Here is a 21,663-nt window from a genome sequence, read left to right on the forward strand (position 1 = left end):
TTATTAAGGAAAATGGGTAGTACTGAGCCATATCCCATTACCGGTACATTATGAAACTGGGAGTTAGCTGTGGTCCTGAAGCATTCTGCAAAATGATTTGTTTCAGTTGAAGGAAGCTAACATTATTGAATTTTTTTCATATTAAGATAATGCAAACTGATGCAACATATTACATACAGCATTCTGGGTATGTCATCAGTGAGGTAAAATATCAAAAAATATCTTCACATTAATCAAAACAAAGATTACAATGTTTTGATTTTCAGAACATAAAGGAGATAAATCTTTATAGTCCCCAAATCATGTAACTTCATCTGTTCTTGGATTGTTCTACCATGTCATAGAAATGAGTCGAAATTTGTGACATTGTAATCATGGCTTAAGTTATTTATATTTTCATGTTGTTACGATCTTTTGAGTTTTCAAGACTGGTACTATTTTTACACAGTGATTTGGTGGGGTATCACTGTTCTTAGAACAATTTTCTAGTTTCGTTTCATAAATTAACAAGCCTGAAAAAGAAATTTGAAACAAATTAGAAGAATCTCATTGTGGAATCTAATAGCATTTCTTAATTTTTAAAAACATATTTTCACTCCAGTCTGTCTGTGTTGATACAGTTTATGCACATATGAATTGCTGGCAGCTAAAATTACTTCATGCAGAGTGTTCTTGCTCTTTTTATTTTTATACAGTGAACATAGTTACGGTTAAAGCATTTTTTTATTTTTTTATTTTGGTTATTGGGAAGGGGGCAACTCTGAGACTTTATTTTGTAGTTAAATGTCCAGATGTGCAGTTTTGTTGCAGTTGTAATTTGTTTCATTTAGCCTTGAACAAAGGTACCTACAGATTTCAAATATGCTTGGTTAATTGATGCACTGTGCTTTGTAATATTTGTTTGCTGTATAATATTTCCATAAAAATATCAATGCACTGTGCTTTGTAATATTTGTTTCCTGTATATTTCTGTAAAAAAAAATCAGTTTCCTGAAGATCCTGTACATTTGTAAAGGTTGTTATATAATTTGTCAAGAAAAGTGATGAACATATTTAATCACATTACAAGATTTGTTAAATTTATAATTAAAATGAGAGAGGTCCATTTTCATTGCCACACTTTCATCTGCCTACATGATCCCTCTTTTGGATAACTTGAATTATCCAACTTAATTTTATGGTTTTATCAACTAAACATTGCATAATGCATTGGCAAGATTTCTGATCATGTGTGAAGGAGTATGACTGAGAAAAATTCATTCTAATAATCATTTTTTAAGTACATCATAGTGATGTTTGAAAGTAAAACATCATGTTGCAAAGAACACTTGATTATTGTGTAATATTTTGTGTTTCCTTTCATTCCATTTCTAGGTTCTGATTCATGTGTCTGGGATTGTATTTTTGACTTTGATCGTTAATGCCACAACAGTCTATGGACTACTGAAACTTCTGGGTAAGTGTTAATGGCAAAGTAAGTGAATCTTTAAGCACTAGCAGATTAATAATTGATAATTATTATAATTATCATCAATTTGTGTAATCTGCTGAAGAAATGCAAAATACATTGAGCAGTACATTAATTAAATTAAAACATAAATATTGCATGCAAAATTATATACATGGTATCTTTGACATAACCTTATGACTTAACAACTGTCAGGAAGTTCTTAAACCAAACAACTACATACATCATTGTTGTTCAGTGGTCCTTACATGCCATTTTATGGATTAGTAATGTTTTTTTCTTCTGGAACAAAAGCACGTTTAGTTATCATTAATGTGATGCAATGGTACCAGTAACATTTGGCACACAAATTGGTTATTAGAGGGAACTCATGTACCACTTGACTTCTGGCATAAGGTCTTAGAAGTTCCATTCTGTGTTTGTTGGAAATGCTAGCAACAGTTTGTGTCAGTATGGTTGTTCAGTAGACTCTATCCTGCAAAAATTATTTTACAGAATTTTTATTACACAATCATGATAAATTCAGTCAGCTGGAGACTTTAATGTCTCACTGTAAAATACAGTCAGCTGGAGACTTTAATGTCTCACTGTAAAATTCAGTCAGCTGGAGACTTTAATGTCTCACTGTAAAATACAGTCAGCAGGAGACTTTAATGTCTCACTGTAAAATTCAGTCAGCTGGAGACTTTAATGTCTCACTGTAAAATTCAGTCAGCTGGAGACTTTAATGTCTCACTGTAAAATACAGTCAGCTGGAGACTTTAATGTCTCACTGTAAAATACAGTCAGCTGGAGACTTTAATGTCTCACTGTAAAATTCAGTCAGCTGGAGACTTTAATGTCTCACTGTAAAATACAGCAAGTCTGCTTCAATCTATAACTTTCTGACATTTCTGGCTGTAACTTCATTAAAGCCTAACAAAATAAATCATGTTGGAGAACATCTTGCTTGTGTATTTGCCATTATGATAGAATTAATCAAGTTTTGACTCTGATAAGGCAAGATGGAGGTCAGTGGGGGAGGGGGAGAGGTTCTAGAAGGCTAATTTATTTCAAGATGAAATATTTTTGTTTTGGCTTGATTTTTGTATACTTCTGTTATGAACAGATTTTTCCCATGCAAAAGCAAGAAATTTTTACACAAAAAAGGGACAAAATAAAGGAAAATGGAGGATAAAATGATCAGCACTGAACCAAAATTGTATTAAGATGTTTAGATTCAGTAATTTAAGATTTGCTTAGAAAATTAACAAGTAAAACTCAGAAATTATCATTTCCAAGCTTTGAAAAACCTGTACCTTTGATCATTTTGATGAGAAAAAATATTGAACTGATAGTAACAGACAAATAATTTAAGATGTGTGAAAGTTAACTCACACTGCCATTGCTACCACTATGCCACAATGGTTTCTGGTGTGTGTAAAAAAAAAACTAGTGCTAAGACTTTCAGAATATTTTTGTCACTAATTTAATTGACAGGACATGTTCAAAAGACAGGGCTTAGATTATATGCATATTGGTCAGGGCATTCTGTTTCAATTTGCTTTTGGTCTGCAAAGGTTTTGAATAAATTAATTATTTAAACCTTGGACTATAATTATACTAATTGTAATCCAGTCAAGAACTTGACTGGTACCTGAGAACTCAGTAGATGAATAGTAGTTTCAGAGCAAAAGCAAAAGATCAAGGTCATGAACATCAGCCATTTCTAATTTTTGATGTTGGCCCTCTTTCTCATTAATTTGCAAGAAGATCCTGAAAGTTATGATGAAGATTTACCAGATGATAAAGCTTTTGTGATAATTTATGGAAATGATAAAATCTAATTGGACGTGTAAAGATAATAGGAGGTCAGAGTTCAGTTTAGTCATAAAGCTTATGGGTTCTGCATGTATCTTTGGTTGTTTTTGTTTTGAATATTGCACATAGTTCATGAAGGTAGTACAGATTATGACACTGGTTTATTTTAATATATTGCATAAAAAAGCCTGTTGCATCTTTATTAGGTATGAGTGACCTGTCCCCTGCTAAAAGAATGGCCATGGCCAATGCTCTTAGATATCTAGAAGACATGAGGGAAAAGACTCTCAACATGCTGAAAACAGACAGGTAAGTGTAATGCTATGTGATACTGAAGAATAACTGCAGAAGGCATAGGTAAGTGTAATGTTATGTGATACTGAAGAATAACTGCAGAAGGCATAGGTAAGTGTAATGTTATGTGATACTGAAGAATAACTGTAGAAGGCATAGGTAAGTGTAATGTTATGTGATACTGAAGAATAACTGCAGAAGGCATAGGTAATTGTAATGTTATGTGATACTGAAGAATAACTGTAGAAGGCATAGGTAAGTGTAATGTTATGTGATACTGAAGAATAACTGCAGAAGGCATAGGTAATTGTAATGTTATGTGATACTGAAGAATAACTGCAGAAGGCATTCTGTACTGTTTATTAAATACAAGACATCAATACATCTTGTAAGGGGAGTAAAGACTGCCCTGAGAGTATTTGTAGTGTAAACCTTAATCTAATTAGCTTTGTAATATCACTTGACATTAAAAGTAATCAGATATTCTACACTGGATTAGATCTGATATACACCATGTTTTATGCTATATATTCACTCGGGGTTTATGTTCCATGGGAAAAATTCTCTCAGCACATTACACTAAGTGGGATAGAAAAGCAGGTCTGGTGAAAGGAATAGAGTTAGGTGATACACTGATGAACTTACTGACTTATCTAAAAATGAAAGATGTGTTTCAGAGCCCTAGGTTGTCACCGACAACATGTAAATAATGCTCGTTGCAGATTTAGAAACTGTCAAATTAACATCATACTTAAATTTATCCAAATAGATGACTAGACTAAATGTTAAATTCAGACTCAAGTTCTGTTGCTGGATTATCAGTAGGATTGGCCCTAAGTTGTATTTACAGCTTGTGTACAGCAGAATATGCAGAATAAGGTAACAAGTTGTAAAATAGCTTGTGTACAGCTGAGGCTCTGCAGAATAAGGTAACACACGTTTTTATATTTTAAAGGGACACTGAGATGATAGCTTTGTTGTGATTTTTTTTCTACATACAGAATGAGTCTCATACAAATGATCTGACAGACAAGCAGTCAGATTAAGACAGTTGTACGGATAAACCAGTGTCATTTTTAACAGATTATAGCATTACATACAGATGACTGGCTCAGTCAAGTGCAATAGAGAATCTAAAGCTAGAACCAATATTTAAGGTACTGAATAAGTCAGTGTCAGAGATCATTGGTTCTAATACATGAGGTCAGTTATGGTTACATCTGTTCTGCCTGGTCCTAAATGTCAGTTTGAGTAATCCAATATTTTGTTTTGACATTGATGTTCATAACAGCATTGTTCCATGCAATTTTTAATTTAATATTGACTTTACTTGGTACAAACAGGTTTCTTGCTGATGCAGATTGGGCAACTGTAGAGAAGACATCAGAAATTCCAGATCCATATATGACAACAGAGGAAGAGGTGAGCAGCTTTGAGCCTTTCTAGACAAACATTATCCCCTGAAACTAATCTGGGTTTGAACCCATACCAGTGGAAATGTGAGACATAGGGATCATTTTTCAATGGCTTTTGACAATACTTGATCTATTAGAATCTGATTTGGGTTTTAAAGCCCATTTTAATGGAAATGTGAGATACAGAGATAATTTTTCAATGGGTTTTTGACAATTATTGATCTTAATTAAATATCCTCAGAATCTGATCCCAAGTGAGTGTTAAAGTGAGAAACAGTAAACATTTTTCAATGGCTCTTTTGACAATAGTTGATCTATTAAATATCATTTGAATCTGATCTCAGCTTGAGCTCAAGTCTGCAAAGATGTGAGACACAATGTGATCACTGTCCGATGATGGCATCAGTTACAGTGTGGCATCAATAGTTTTGTTATGATTTTCTACACACTGCCACAAATGTGGAAGAAAAAAAGTGCTACAATTGTTAATCCACACATCCAGTTGTGTGTTTAGTTCCCTATGGAAAGGCATTTGTGTGCCATTAACACATTAACCCATGGAGGTTTTTGTTGTTTTTGCCTGAAATTTGAGTAGGAAACACATTTTGAAAGCTATTTCTGAATACATCCTAACACATCAACTTCCAGGTGATTTTCAAATAACTTAATGCCTAGTTGTGTTAGAAACATTGTTTTTCATTGGCTATTTGGCTCGTGCATGAGCAGAGAGGTAAAAGTTCAATTTCTTTTTTGTTTTTTTGTTTAACAGAACCATTATTTTCATATCAAGACCACTCTTTATTCCTAATGCCCATCTTATCCTACCTTTTGCAAAGGTTCAGCTGTCTGTTTGCAGTTCATACTGGTCTGCCTTATATCTGAGACCAAAAAGTCTGAAATCCAGACACAAAATCGGATTCCGACCATGGGTGAATTTTGGGTGGAAAAAAATCGGGTCTAAAAATTGAGGTTTTTTCCTCTTTATTTTGTAGTGCAACTAGAACTTGCAGATTATTTGGTATCATTATATAGCTACATCTGTCTACCTTTCTATAATACCACCCACTTTAGTGTATCATACATGACCTTGATGCTACAGAGCTCAGCAGTAGGCTACTACCTCCTGCCACGTAAACTCGTCGGCAAGGGTTAATGTGTTAACTGTTGTATATCTTTCTTCCTTCATTTGAATGTGGGACTGACATCTGGCCAAGGCTATTTATTTCATCATTATTTATATCTATATCATTATTAACTTTGCAGCAATATAGTAGAAATAGGTAATGTTTATATTCTAGTAATTTGTAAAGAAAACTGTAATTTTTTGCTTTCATGTCTGAATATTAAATACTCCTGCTGTGTAACTGTAAGATTAATAATTTTCTGCAACTGAATATTATCATGAAAGATAGAGAATTTTTAATGTCAGCCTAACATTCAGAACAGTGATCATAAGTAAATATGCAGGTACAACATAAGTATCACTGGAATGGCAAAATTGATCTAAATGTTCGGATTATAACCTAATGCTTTTTATGTCATGGTTTTGCAAAATGTACGCAGGTTGTGGAATATTGTTCATGGGTTGCACAGAATCTTATCCTTTTTTAAAAGAAAATTATATGGTTCATACTTTCTTCTAAAATCATTAAATTTGAGGGTTCGCCTTGATTCTTAAAGTTTTAAAAAGTTGATTTTGTCATTGAAAAGACACTGAATTTGTTTGATAAAGCCTTAGGATTGTTCCAAAAACTCCTTTAAATTATCAGAGAGAATAAAAAAAATTTAAACTAAATGTAATGTTTCTTTTTTTAAGTTCAGAATTATTGCTGGTTACTTTTTGCTCAACTTAAATAAAAAAAGAAAGAAAGAAAGAAATAAAGAAAGAAATAAAATGGGATACAAATGGGTGAATCAAATGCCATCAGATGCAACAGTCATCAGTTTGCTTTAGTGGTATGGCATGGTAATTAGTTATGTTTCTTTGTTGTATCCATTGGTGGTATGATAAAATAACATATTGATAAAAGTCCAATTTCCTTATAAATTAATACTCATTGAAAACCTTTAGATATCCATGAGTCCTTCTTGAAAAATCACTCTTGTAGACTTATGAACTATGTTCTGGTGATATACTTTGAAAGAAATAAACTTCATAATTATAAAGTCCTAATGATTTCTGACATTATATACAGGGACGTATGGTTTCAGAGATGGTAAGTTATCTGTGTTTACCCAAGTGAAAATGTGACTTAATGAAATTTCATGAAATTTCACTGAAAGGTTTGATCAAAATATTAGATTTCATTGAAATTTTTTGCAAGATCTCATGAAAATACCACTGAAATTTTGGTGAAATTTCACTAAAATTGTGAATGAAATGAATGGAAGCCAGTAATGCTGAAATTGGATAAAGTTAAATTATGTTTATTTAACAAAATGAATAAAAATATATTACTATTGAAGAAAGTTTTAGATAGCTTTGTTTTGTTCAAGATACTTGTCATCCTTTTAACCAATATTGGCATTCCTGGCTTCCATGATGCATTCCAACCAACTTAAGGGTAGGTCGATGGAACTTGAATTTATAAGAGAAAAGACAAAGTAAGTAAAGTCCATCTAAAGGAACATGACTGCAGTTTGTAGAAAAAGCGCTTATATGGGCTGCAAAGTGGGAGATATTCCTAAAAATCTGACTTCTCATTCTGATGTTTGTTGACCTTGGAACATGCTACACAGTGCCATTGTTTAGGCAGTAAGATGGCAACCCCAAAAACACAAATTTCAAGGCTGAGGTTTTACATTGTAGGACTTGGGTATTTGGCAACAATACCATCATTTCCCAACCAGTGATCTATACATTGTCCCTCCTTATTTAACACATGAGACAGTACTGTCAGTGTCGAGTTGGTAATAGTAGTTCAAATCTTTATGGCAAAAATCACAAACTGCTAGTCCTGGGGTTCAGTTTTCTAACACATTGAACAATTATGTACCCATCAACTTCACATCATGCCTATCTTATTTCCATACACTTTTCAAGCTGTCATTCTGACTTTTTTATCTATGTCCAGCATGAAAATTTAAAATGCCATGTTTGGCAGGCATGCTTATTTCTCACCAGCTTCTGTTACATGAAGATTCATTGGGCAAGTACAAACTATTGATGAATGGGAAATCTCTTTACAGTGATTTTCAGTTAAATAATATATGGAATGAATACTATTATAATGATCATTGTAGAGTAGACTGAACGGACCATTATTTCAAAAAATGATCTGAGATGGTATAAAAAGCTAGCGATATTGTGGAAAATTGAATTCTGATCATTAGAAAATTGAAATTTTGCTTTTAAATGGAAAACTGTTGTAGTCTGAGTGAAGTTAAATCCAATTCAAGTTAAAAAAGAAGGAAAGTAACAAGAAAAAATGTGGAAAGGTATACCAGACATGGGAGATAAAAGTTTTGCTGACAATTGTTCAAAATGAACAATAAACAAAACATAAATTATATTAAAATGGAATAACAGTTTTTTAATATCATTGATGTACTGTTTCTCATTGATAGTTTTACAATGAAATTTCAATCACAAACTCTCACTGATATTTTAAATTTCTTTTGCGAAATCTCAATGTAATTTTACTGAAATTTGGTGAAATAAGGACATTTCACTGAATTTCATGGAAATTTCAGTCACATTTTCATTAGGGTAATCCCTGTTTTACTAGTCAAACATATAACACCAGTCTAACTAGTCAAACATTTAACACCAGTATGAATGGTCAAAACTAGAACACCAGACTGACTAGTCAAACATATAACCCCAATCTGACTAGGCAAATATACAACACCAGACTGACTAGTCAAACATATAACCCCAATCTGACTAGTCAAACCTGCAATACCAGTCTGACTAGTCAAACTTATAACCACAATCTGACTAGTCAAACAGAAAACACCAGTCTGACTAGTCAAATTTATAACCCCAATCTGACTAGTCAAACATACAACATCAGTCTGACTAGTCAAATATAAAACACCAGTCTGACTAGTTAAACTTATGACATCAGTCCAACTAGTCAAACATATAACACCAATCTGACTAGTCAAACCTGTAACATCAGTCTGACTAGTCAAAAATATAACACCAATCTGACAAGTCAAACATATAACACCAGTTAAGAGTGACTAATACTTTCTAACTAATATGTATGTAAGAGAACTTAGATACTGTAGTCATTTCTTTTTCTTATGGCAAATATACCAAGACTAACTGGCAAGTGAATAGTCTGTATTATACATGTAATAACATGTCCAATGCAAATCCCTCTAATTGATGTTATATTTTAACAAACGTATATATCTTTCAAAGAATCTAACATCTTGACCATCTTTTTATCTTGTCGGAGTATATGATTCATTTTATTTGTAATAATCTTCATCCAGTTTTTAGCAATGTTTACATTTTTATAACTTAAATTTTGTTTGACACTGTATATAGCCTGTAAAACCTACACACACACACACACACACACACACACACACACACATCATGTCATTTATGATGTATCTAGATATTGTCTCACATGTGTAACCAGTGTGAGACATAGGTATAGCTTTTCTGATGTAAACAGTTATCATCAGCACTAAAGTTTTGTTGTTGTTGTTGTTGTTATTGTAGGGTTTAACGCCATTTTTCAGCACAAGATAGGCTATACATGGCGGCCAGTATTAATGGTGGAGGAAGAACCCGGAAAAACCCCGGAAAGAACCACCGACCCACGAGAAGCTACTGGCAAGCTTTCTCACATAACCACATTAGCCGAATCCGAGACTCGAACCGACGCAGACAGAGGTGAGATGGCAGTGATCCGTAACGGTGAGCGCTTTAGACCACTCGGCCACTCGGGGCCCCACTAAAGTTTTGTGTTAATACATTATTGTATAGCTGCATGAAAACCATGAGGTTCCATGGAAGACGTTTTCATTTCAACCAGAGAGCACTCCATGCCAGTTCTCCATTTGGTTCTGTAGAGCACTTATTACTTTCATTTGAACCAGATGCATACCATGCTAGTGGTACACATTCTAATATAGTGTTTTGACCTCCACCTTTTGGGATTACATGTTTACATTTGTTTGGAAGTTTTTCTTCCTGATGTGTTTCGGCAATTTATCTTTGTTAGAGCATTCCCTTTAACTTTAATCAGGTTGCTAGTATTGTGCTCATGCACTGTTGAAGGTACATACATATACATGCATACATGTATATGTACATACAGAGAGACAATATCACTTATATGTGTCACATGTGGAGATTGAGTTATCTTCAACATTCATAGTTCAAATTGCAAGGTTGAGATCACAGGTAAACATTGCTTATCTGTGTGTCCCAGTAGCTTAACAGTCATTGGATTTGAATTACACGCATGAAATTCATATTTTACTATTGAGTCCTACTTACTGTGTACAACATTTATATTACTATTGAGTCCTACTTACTATGTCCAACATTTATATTACTATTTAGTCCTACTTACCATGTCCAACATTCAAGCTGAAGGTCATCCAGCAGTCTCATTAATACAAACAATAGCTTTCTAAAAAGCTTAAATGCTTGGTTAAAATTTAATTGATCATATGATTAGGAATTTAAAAAAACTTTAAAAAGAAAGAATTAAATGGCAGTAGGCAAGAGAAGTGGGCCATTATCTATTTAAGACAGAAATATCTGATATTATAAAATTAACAGTGTCACTTATTTGGTGCACAGCATGATGTGTCTCCTCTGTGTACCTTCCTTATATGATTATGTTTTCCTGTTTTGTTGGATTCAGTATTATAAACAGTTTGTTGCCCTTATTTGAGGGAGATATGAAGATTTGTTCACCTGTGACAACTCATGTTCCACCTTTGATTTGTCCTCATGGTACATGACTTACCTTGAGTGAACAATTCTTTACATCTCTCTCCTAACAAGAGCAATAAATGCATGCTATAATCTCAAAGTGAGAACACACGCATGTTTCTTTTGCAAATATGGCACCCAATCATAATACCATAGGAGAGCTACTATACTACCTTACAAATCCAGCCTCCCAGGTTAAAAACTTTTAGCTAAAAAGCTAAAATTTATCTGCCTACCTGGGTGGTGGTCAGGCAGAATGATCTTTTTTTGGTACAGGATTGGCACCAAATCCCAAGAATATCCATGTTACTACTTCTGCTTATGCTAAGAAGCATCCTGTTGCCATGAGAGACTTCGCAAATGCCAGAATCAGCTTTTGGAAGATAAACCATTAAAAGCTGAGGAATCTTATCACTTCTAAGGAAAGTATGCTCCATCTATATTTCCAACTTTTCTCTCTTCCTATGCTGACAAAGTTCTGCTGTTAAAATTTTCTAACACTTTGTCATCTTCTCACATTTAATAGCATTTGCACGAGTAGCCCTTGCGACTTCTTCATAAGTTCAGGTTTTACGTATTATTTTCTGTGTGTTTAAGTCTCTTTGCCTATAGAAAACTCTTTATATTTGTACATTTCTATTACAACTGGTTACATATAGGTGAGTTTTCTATCCCAAGGCAGTCCTAATGTCTGGGCACCAAGCTTCACAGTCCTTTCATGTACATGCTGTCCTTGAGCCTTCATACAGGTAGTATCACAATTTTATATTATACCTGGAAATTTCATTGCTTTATTAGATCCTCTGCTATCACTAATTTCCAGGTGAAGCTCTGCATCCATTCTGTGTTCAAAAAGACAGATTCACTGAATTTACCTGTACAGGCCATCACTGTGCCTTCCTATAGGTAGTATTGTAAATTGATATGATATACTGATGTTTCATTGCCCTAATTAGGTCATCTACTAGCACTAATTCATAGTCATATACATGAGACTTGATTGATTTTACCTGTATAGAATGTCATTGGGCCTTTTCCTACAGGTACAGTTGTCCCTTACTGAATAGTGTTGCACCTACTTTGTAAGCATTTAAATAATGGTACTTCACTTCCTTTTTTATGTGCAGAGTTTAGTGTGTAATATAGAAACTTATATTACTGTATAGCTTTCCCTCTGATTAACCTCTCCGGTGGCCTGGTGGTTAGAGCGTCCGCCTTGGATGTGGGAGGTCGTGGGTTTAATCCCCGGCCGAGTCATACCAATAACTTATAAAAATGGTATTTACAGCTGCCTCACTTGGTGCTCAGCATTAAGAGGTTAGTGTTAGGACTAGTCGGCCTGGTGTCAGGATAATGTGACTCAGGGTGGGACATCATGCTACATTTCTGCGGCATGATGCCCCAGTGCAAGACATCACTATAAACTGCCACACTGCAGATGTCGAAGTGATATGACTGAAAAATTGTTAAAGCTATGTTAAAAATCCAAATCACACACACACTCTGATTGGAATAGTACTGATAAGTTTTCTATATATGGTTTACTCTGTAGCGTGCTGCTCGTGCATCTAACTATAAGTGACACTTGAGTGATGTTTATCTGTATAGGCAATCCATTGGCCTACCTATGGGTAAGCTGTAACTAGAACTGATTTTTTGTGTACTTCCTGTTCTTTCATGTAAGTACTATAAGTGACGATTCTGTGATTCTTCCTGTATAGGCAGTCAGATTTACATGCTTACTGGTCATTATGGCTGAATTTATTATTTATTGTCCATTTTCTAAATATTCATCACTATGCTCTAATATGCCTGTACAGGTCATGTGTGCCCCTTCAAATGTAGTTGCCTTCATGGGTAACTCTCTACAGATACTTAACTTGCTCATTAAACAGGACACTCACTACACTGCATATATAATGGGTCTTCTCTGTTTTGTCTTGCAGATTTAGACCATAGATGAGACCTGTCAGACAATCCCTCAGCATGCATCGTTTCACTGGTTGTCAGCCATGGAAGACATGTTGGACTTGCACCTTATAGACAGAAGTCATTCGTAACTTGGGGGATGAAAACATCTGATTACACACAAGGGCAGCAAGATGGAGAGCAGCAACAGTTACAGTGTCCCTTATCAGAATTATGGACTGGATCAAACATCCAGTAACCCATCCCAACCTGACAAACTAGACAATGTCATGCTAGCCAGGTTTGCCATGTTTCTCCACAATTGGACTTGGCCATATAAGTCTGATCAGAATGATCCATGACCACATTTCAGTCTTACAGCATCAAAATGAACCTGTCCGGTTCCATGAATTGCTGCCAAGCTCTTCATGAATAGACACATCCTGCAGACAAATACCACTCTATAGTCTTAGATTAGACTAACCAAAAAGTTCTGCTAGGCACTGACTGTGAAGGATGTACAGTTTACACCCTCATGGAACTATCTTACTGCATGGTACCTCAACACTTCCGGCATATGATGTCCATTTTGGGGCCTCAGTTTCCAAGGGATGTCTCTTCACTCTGCCCCAAGCCACTGCCATTCAAGAGACTGGGGCCCCGAGTGGCCAAGTGGTCTAAAGCGCTCTCCGTTACGGATCACTACCATCTCACCTCTGTCTGCGTGGGTTCGAGTTTCAGATTTGGACAATATGGTTATGTGAGAAAGCTTGCCAGTAGCTTTTCAAGGGTCGGTGGTTCTTTCCGGGGCTTTCCCAGATTCTTCCTCCACCATTAATACTGGCCGCCATGTATAGCCTATTGTGTGCTGAAAAATGGCATTAAACCCTACAACAACAACAACTTAGCAACCTGTTAGAAGTGATGGGACCTGACTCATAAGTGCTGCAAGTGTAGTGGGCCACCATCCTTGTAGTGGGCCACCATCCTTGACATTCTTCTCTAGCTACTTTGCAGGTAGTGCAGGAGATGTCAACTTCACTACCTTAATCTATAAATGATGATCCTGTCATTCAAGATTCCTCATCATTCCTAGATCCACATTGGATGAGTGAACTCATCAGACGTCTGTCCTCATTTCTCAACATCACCTGCCAAGTCTACAGTTCTGACATCAGGTGAAAAAAAAAATAATCTAGATTCTGCTTTCACTTGCTTCCACAATAGGAATCTTTATAGGTCACCACTACAGGACTTATCACTGTTGCCCATTCCTATAGACCTTGCCACTGAAGGGTTCAACTCTTTTTCTGTTACTGTACAGTGTGGAAAAGAGCTAAGCAAACAGCCAAAAGTATCCTCTCACACAGCAGATGCATGGACCAGTTACATGGATCAAACATCCCATAACTCATCCGAACATAATGATTCTGACTACATCCTCCCCGGGGCCCTGAGTGGCCGAGTGGTCTAAAGCGCTCTCCGTTACGGATCACTGCCATCTCACCTCTGTCTGCGTGAGTTCGAGTCTAGGATTCGGCTAATGTGGGTATGTGAGAAAGCTTGCCAGTAGCTTCTCGTGGGTCGGTGGTTCTTCCCGGGGTTTTCCTGGGTTCTTCCTCCACCATTAATGCTGGCCACCATGTATAGCCTATTGTGTGATGAAAAATGGCGTTAAACCCCACAACAACAACAACAACAACATCCTCCCCCACATAGATGACCTACTTTCATTTTCGACTGGACTAGGCCATATATAAGGGATCATTGGGTCCACAACCATAATACATACATAATAAGTCACAGTCTCAGTTCAATGTGTCCCACAAGTTACTCAATGGAAGAAAAGAAAATGGGGGAGGCATATTCATAGGATGGTCCACTTCATAACAGAGACACAACATCCTATAACAATAATAGCAGGTAAGTAGTACAGAAATGGGGCTTTTGCCTCATTTGCTACCCTGTGAGTCCCAGGCCACCTGTCCTTACCTCTGACCCCCATTACAAGCTATCTCTTCACACAGCCCTTGATGTTTTGGTTACTTTTTTGCAGAGGGGTTGGTAGCATTGTCAACACCCGTGTGATGTGAGTGTGTCAGTCATGGGCTTTAGAGTCTTATATGGATGTATGGAAAACCCCCCACAAAATACAGATACTTAAAACAAAAATCATACTGAAACCAAAAATCATAATACAGTGTGCACAGAGCAATACTCTAGCAATGGCAGGTAAAGAAACAAACAAAGGTGGACAATGTGCACAAAGCGATACACTAGCAATAGTAGGCAAAAACATTAACAATGGTTGACAAAGCAATACACTAGCAACAGCAGACAAAGACACAAATAGTGGCAGTGTGCACAAAGCAATATACTGGCAATGGCAGGAAATATATGAGCAATGGCAGACAAAGACAGAAAGCAATACACTAGCAATGGAAATCACCGACACAAGCAACATCAAATTTATCAAAGCAAATACAATCCAAAGCCATTGAAGCAAGCAGAAAAATCAGAAATTTGCCCTACTATATAACAAGCCAACAGTTGGAGAGATTATGTAGTCTGTGCATAGAAAAAGAAAAACAAGGTTGCCCCCAATGTGAGGCAACCAAACAAAACACAAATATAATACCATATACCACCATATCTGCTACATTCCAGAGCATGGGTCTTTGTGTGCGAGCATTATTAGCACTACATGTACTCCAAAAATATGCACGCGAAAGCAATCTGGTACCAGACATCTCCACTGTTGACTATCTACAAGGACACAAGTGTCACACACATTTGCAGCCACTCTCTGGATCATGGTGCATAAAATCATCATGGCAAACCACAATGTCCATCCAAATATTTGTATTTTGCACACAGTTGGTCTTGGTAGCAATGGAGGTATTGTATGATCGAAAAAAGAGCAGATTGAATCTGACACAAACTAATGACCTCAATTTACATGGGGATCACAAAACAACCCTTATTCAAATACATCTGCAGTTGTTGTATTTGTAACAAAAGTGGATGTGTCCGAAATACCCTTGGAACAATTGCAGTCATGTTTGGCAGATTTTGATAGAAGACTACTCACCCATATATATGGACTCTACTCCATTGACTACACACATGATTTCTCTTGTGTTCTCGATCAACTGTATAGTGCAATATGTACTCAGGCAAGGTACAAACCGTACAACAAAATCATTTCTAATTAAAAGTCTGGTGAAATTCACAAATCCTTTGGAAGCTACCTGGTAGACTATGTCAATTGTCCAAACATACACTTGCGAGAAATGTTTTTTGCACTCAGATGTACAAGCATAAGGATGCACTTGTACGGAAGTATCACTGTTGTTGAACTTCTTACAAAATTGCAGAAATCATGGTCAACAAAATATTGCAATTGGTATCACCACATGAGCAAAAACTGTTTGTTGTACATACGCCAGTGTGACAGTGAACAAATATCACCAACGTGTTGGATTGTTACCTGGGACTAGCTTATTGGTTCAGTGGCACAATCTACATAGCTGGATATGCAGACACAAACCAACCATGTGTCTGGGATACACATTCGACCTACAAAATCAAATATCAAAGATGATAGAAAAAGAGAACAAGCTGTGGTATGGGCAGTGACAGTTTGGATTTCATTGACGACTTATCTACTGAGCTGACATACTTCCAGGGAAAAATTATGGTATTTTGCTACAACCACTGCAGTGCTACATAAAAGACCAGGATGCAAAAACAACACTGGCCACTTGCAGCTGTCCAGTGCAAATACACTCTCCAGATTCATTGATTCTACTGCCAGATTCCATGTGCATTGTGCATCTTGGACCTGGCATGTTCAAAAGAGCCACACTATTGGTGTAGAGCAACCAGACATAGATTGTCGATCTTCTACATTGTCCACTTCCAATAAATGTGGCCTGTCCTTCTAGAGATCGATCATCCATGCTCGTTCAACAACAACTACAGCAAATATATATTTTGGAACTGAAAGTACCAAATTAGCACAAATGAGACAAAATATCCAAAATTGCTGAATCACTTGATGTGTGGACTCAATAGAGAATGTTGCAGATGAGCTAGAAATTCCAATGCAAAAAAGTGGGAGTGTCACCAAACACAAATTGCCACAAGATTGTTGATGTCGAAGAAGAGGAATACATTTGCTACAGCTATGCAACAACTATATTTCATGGCACACCTCACACCAATTGTTTCTGCAACCAAGAACCAGTCACTGGGTGTGGACAAACAATTGGTAAATCCCCATGTATGTTTTCTACTTTCTTGAGTGTGAGATGAAATGGTTAGGTGATCTTGGCTTGTTTCTAGAACCTATCTGATGTAAACTGGGTACAACAAAAAGAACGTCTACAAAACAGAAAGATCAAACTATTTACACTGATGGCCAAGAACAGAGCACCTATGGTGTCGCAGACAAAGGTAAAGCATGTCCAAATGACATGCAAAAATTTGGCAATGTAGATCCACCTACATATACAAAATAGACAGGACCCAGATGCTCTGGCCAGTCCAAATACAAATCAGCCAGTGTTGGACAAACACATCCTGCAGTGGGATTGCAACCTGTCTCTGGCTTCTGAATATGTGGATTCATATTCATGGCCTGTGCATGGCATTGTTGAATCCTAGTTCACTCTTGATTTGTTGATGTTGGTAGTTCATGTTCTAGGGCAACATGCTGTGTTTTGTTTTTGGTACTTGTGGTGGCCATTCACAAAGTACATAGAAGAAATGATGTTTCCGGCAGAGATAAATTTGTTTGGAAGTAGTTTTTCCTCAAACTTGCTCTAGATATTCAAACCACCTACGTCTGCAAATAGCAAAATGTATCAGGTTTTTCCATGAAACAGCAGCATTGAGTATTCTATAACCTAGAACTCCTTGTCTGGCTCCAGCATATCCAAGGTGCTGCAATCTTTTGCTTTTGGTGGAAGACCTCATTTGTTTGTGAATATTCCCATCGGGGTTTTGGTGTGCCCTAGTTGGTATTTTTCTATATTCTCATGATTCCATTATTTTTGATGGTGGTGCAACTATGTTGTCCAAAATTGGCACACAACTCCCACTTGCACCAAATGGATCCCTAAATCATTGTACCTCCATGGACAATGAGGCATAGTTGCTGTGACAGATATAGATTGGATTCCTTGAAATATAGGCTATGTAGTAGCAACTTTTGGTCTGGGGATTTTTCAAACATGAACACAAAGTCGGAGGTGCTCAGCATACCATTGGTTGTTGTAGTGGCCAAGCTGGGTGTTCTAAATTGTCTTTGGTAGAAACAAATACTCATATGGTTGTATCTTTGTCGTTTCCAGATTTTGGAATTCCAATACCTCAAGCCATGCAGGTTCAAAGGTTTTGTTGGTTGGGCCACAAAAATAGAAATTTTTGTGTCTGTTTGCTTGCCCCAAAATTCTCTACTGGCTTGTTCTAGTGGTTTTTGCATTTGTTCCAAAGTTTCTCCCAGTACTCTTCAGTGTAAAAATATGTTTCAGTTCTGCTAATTGTTGTGCAATTTGGTGTGTACATTCAGTTCTCTCTCAATCGGCTTTGTTTCATTGCTGGGCTACTTTGTCACACCAATTGTTTTCTCATAGCTAAAGAACATCATCCAGCATTCATTGCAATCTTGCATGTATACAAGGAAAACATTTTGCGTGGTGGTTGTTGTTTCTTCAATTTGAAATGGCAAAAGACTTTGGTTTGCAGTCCATTCTTTCCAGTTCCAATGCCATCAAGCAGAGATTGTATATGATAGATATCTTGGTGCTGATACATCATTGGCTTCCAAATCAGTTTCAGGATGACTACTGTGTGGTCCTTTGCTTTGGGACAAATACTTTGGGGTACACTTACATTGTTTTTCAAAATGTCCACAGATTTGCATGTACACCTACATGTTTTGGTCGAGCACTACAGCATGGATATCCACAATGGAAGTGTTTTCTGTTTTAGTGTTTGGTAGGTCTTGTTCTTTATATTGTTTTGAAAATCACACAGTCTTCTGATTTTGTTATTGCCCCTGTATATTCACACAAATCAAAGACCTGTCTGATCTAATATTTGTTTGGATTTGACTTTACCAATGACACTGGACCCTTTCCCAAGGTTCTTTGCATGGGGATTAACCTGACTGAACAGGACACCAAATGAACTGACCTCAAGAGCTTAATTCACCTATCACACAAGTCCTGCCTCTTCACCATTTTGGCAGTTGGCAGGCAAAATTGGCAATATCTTGTTGGATCCATCTACTTACAGTTCCAAAATGATGAACCAGTATTACTCATGAAGCCCACCCCCCACTTGCAAGTGCATCATTGACTCATCTTTCTTATTAGACCTGCTTCCTCATTTGCATTAGCAACAGATGTCAGGATCAGCGAAATGTATGCCTTATCAATGGATCCAATTTACATGCAGTTTTATCATGATGGTTCAGTTTCACTCATGATGGTACCCTCTTTCATTGCCAAGAAAAGGTTCCCATCCAAGGATAACCAGACGTTTATAATGAAATCACTCTGGACACTTCAGCTCAAGATCACCTTAAAGAACCAGTGAGAGCTTTGAAGTGGTATCTTCAAATGAAAGAGCTTTTGTGTCAAGGGAGATCACACTTATTTTTGCTTCTCAAACAGGAACGTGGAGATATATAATCATAGACCATTCATCCTGGATTAAGTGGGTTATTCGCTTTACATATTGAGAAACAACCCCTGTGCAAATGAATTTGTTATGCATATTGGTTCACAAGGTTAAAACAGTTGCCCTAAGTATAGCATTTGACCAGAACTGTTGTCTAACTCACATTATCCAGGCCATGAGTTGGAGATCGGAGTCAATATTCTCAGTTTTTATCTAAGAGATATATCATCCCAAAGGGCTTAACTCGGTCTGGTAGGACCTATAGATATGGTCACCTTTCAAGTCATCTTTCATTCCAAAGTGCTCAACTCAGTCTTGTAGGACCTATAGACATGGTCACCTTTCAAGGTCATCTTTTATCCCAAAGGGCTGAACTCAGTCTTGGTGGACCTATAGACATGGTCACCTTTCAAGGTCATCTTTTATCCCAAAGGTCTCAACTCGGTCTGGTAGGACCTATAAACATGGTCACCTTTCCAGGTTGGTCAACAGTATCATAAGACATGGCTTCACAACCTGTGCTGGATATGTGGAAGTGAAAATGTTACCATTTCAAAGCTACTTCCTGATAGATGGAGTCTTCTCCAGTCAGGTTATCTAAAAGCTGTCTCACATACTTTATGGGACCAGAGATGACATTACCATGGTAAGGGGATGTATTTTCCTCAACCTCTTACATATATTTCTAAGGTATTATGATTTGGTAATGTATTTAAAGAAGAAACCAATCTTTTTTAGTAAAATATGTTTCTTTAAGATTACTTACCCAATCACACCGGTAATACACATACACCCTCCCAGCTTCCCCACAGTTACATCCGTATAGAGTGCATGCCTTCAGCTCCAGTAGTAACTGAGATATTTTTGCAATTAGGCACCAATCCCTGTACCAAGGGGAGATCACTGCCCAACTGTCACCTAGGTGACCAGAGAACTTTTAGCTTTTTAGCTAAACATTTTTGACCTGGGAGGGCTGGATTTGTGAGATAAGAGTAGTTCTCCTAAGGTATTATGATTGGGTAAATATTCTTGAAGAAACAATTTCCTAGAAATTTTACTTGCTTAATGCATCCTGATTATAGTTATTGCTAAATTCCCTTGATGCAGATCCTGTGAAAATAGTCCCACTAAGAATCATATCTGTACAAACGATACACACTTGTCACAATAAAACCTCTGCACCTGTCTGCCATTTATGCCTTCTTAGCCAACTGAAAATGCTAAAACAACAAGCCTGCATGCCACACCAATGCTGCTATTTCGCTGACAACTGCATATTTGGTACTTATGATAACTACTGTCCTTCATCTTGGTATAAATACTGAATCTCCATGCTTTTTATCCTGTGATGCACCATTCTGTAAGTGGGGAAGATATAGTTTGTTGTTTGTCATGATTATTGATTATTCCAGAGGCAGTTTTAGTAGTATTTTGAAATCCTCTGTCTATAAGTTCCACTGTCTGCCAGTCTGTACTTATGTTTGTAGATGTATCCATCCATCATGCCTTCTTCCCTTATATCACTCAGCATAATTACCAAAATGTTTTAATATACTTTTCCATATTCTAATTTTTGTATTTATGGACAATTATGTTATTCCATTCCTAAAGTAGACAAGGATCTTTCAGTACTGAAAAACATTGTCTTAAAATAAATATAAAAAAATAAAATTGAAAAAATGATAAGAAAAATACTTTTTCATTTACATACATGTAATACCAGTAAATGCAGCATCAACCCAAAATGAGATCACTGACTCAATTTCACACCTTGGTGACTTTGGTTGAGCTTTATGTGTAGGTCAGTTTCTGGGACAATGTTGGCTGCAGAGTCCTGCACATTTCTAAAGTCATCCATCTTGTTGAGTACAGCCTACCTAAATTAAGTCAATATGACCTTTATTTAATGTCCCACTGAGTTTTGTTAAGTTTGCATTGGTTCATTATTTGAGGCATTGTTCACTGTAGAGTCATAGAATGTTGTTGATGTGTCTTGGTGATGAATATAACACCAACCTACAAAAAATGCGGCCGAGTGGTCTAAAGCGTTCGCCGTTACGGATCACTGCCATCTCACCTCTGTCTGCGCCGGTTCGAGTCTCAGAGTCAGCCAATGTAGATATGTGAGAAAGCATGCCAGTAGCTTCTCGTGGGTCGGTGGTTCTTTCCTGGGTTTTCCC

General features: G+C 36.7%; 1 protein-coding gene across 3 annotated transcripts in view; it reads left to right on the plus strand.

Annotated features, from left to right (window-relative positions):
- Nucleotides 1-21,663, plus strand: part of LOC149785019 (sperm-specific sodium:proton exchanger-like) — a 196,698-nt gene that overhangs the window by 98,570 nt on the left and 76,465 nt on the right. For 2 of the 3 annotated variants that reach the window (XM_089978712.1, XM_089978713.1), the window contains 4 exons: nt 1,375-1,456; nt 3,475-3,577; nt 4,906-4,984; nt 7,173-7,193. In XM_089978712.1, coding sequence (XP_089834838.1) covers nt 1,375-1,456; nt 3,475-3,577; nt 4,906-4,984; nt 7,173-7,193 — 285 coding nt within the window. The remainder of the gene's footprint in view (nt 1-1,374; nt 1,457-3,474; nt 3,578-4,905; nt 4,985-7,172; nt 7,194-21,663) is intronic. The other variant, XM_089978714.1, reaches the window with a different exon arrangement.

Source organism: Sinohyriopsis cumingii, chromosome 13, assembly GCF_028554795.1.
Source record: "Sinohyriopsis cumingii isolate HCF-2022 chromosome 13, ASM2855479v2, whole genome shotgun sequence".
Lineage (NCBI taxonomy): Eukaryota > Metazoa > Mollusca > Bivalvia > Unionida > Unionidae > Sinohyriopsis > Sinohyriopsis cumingii.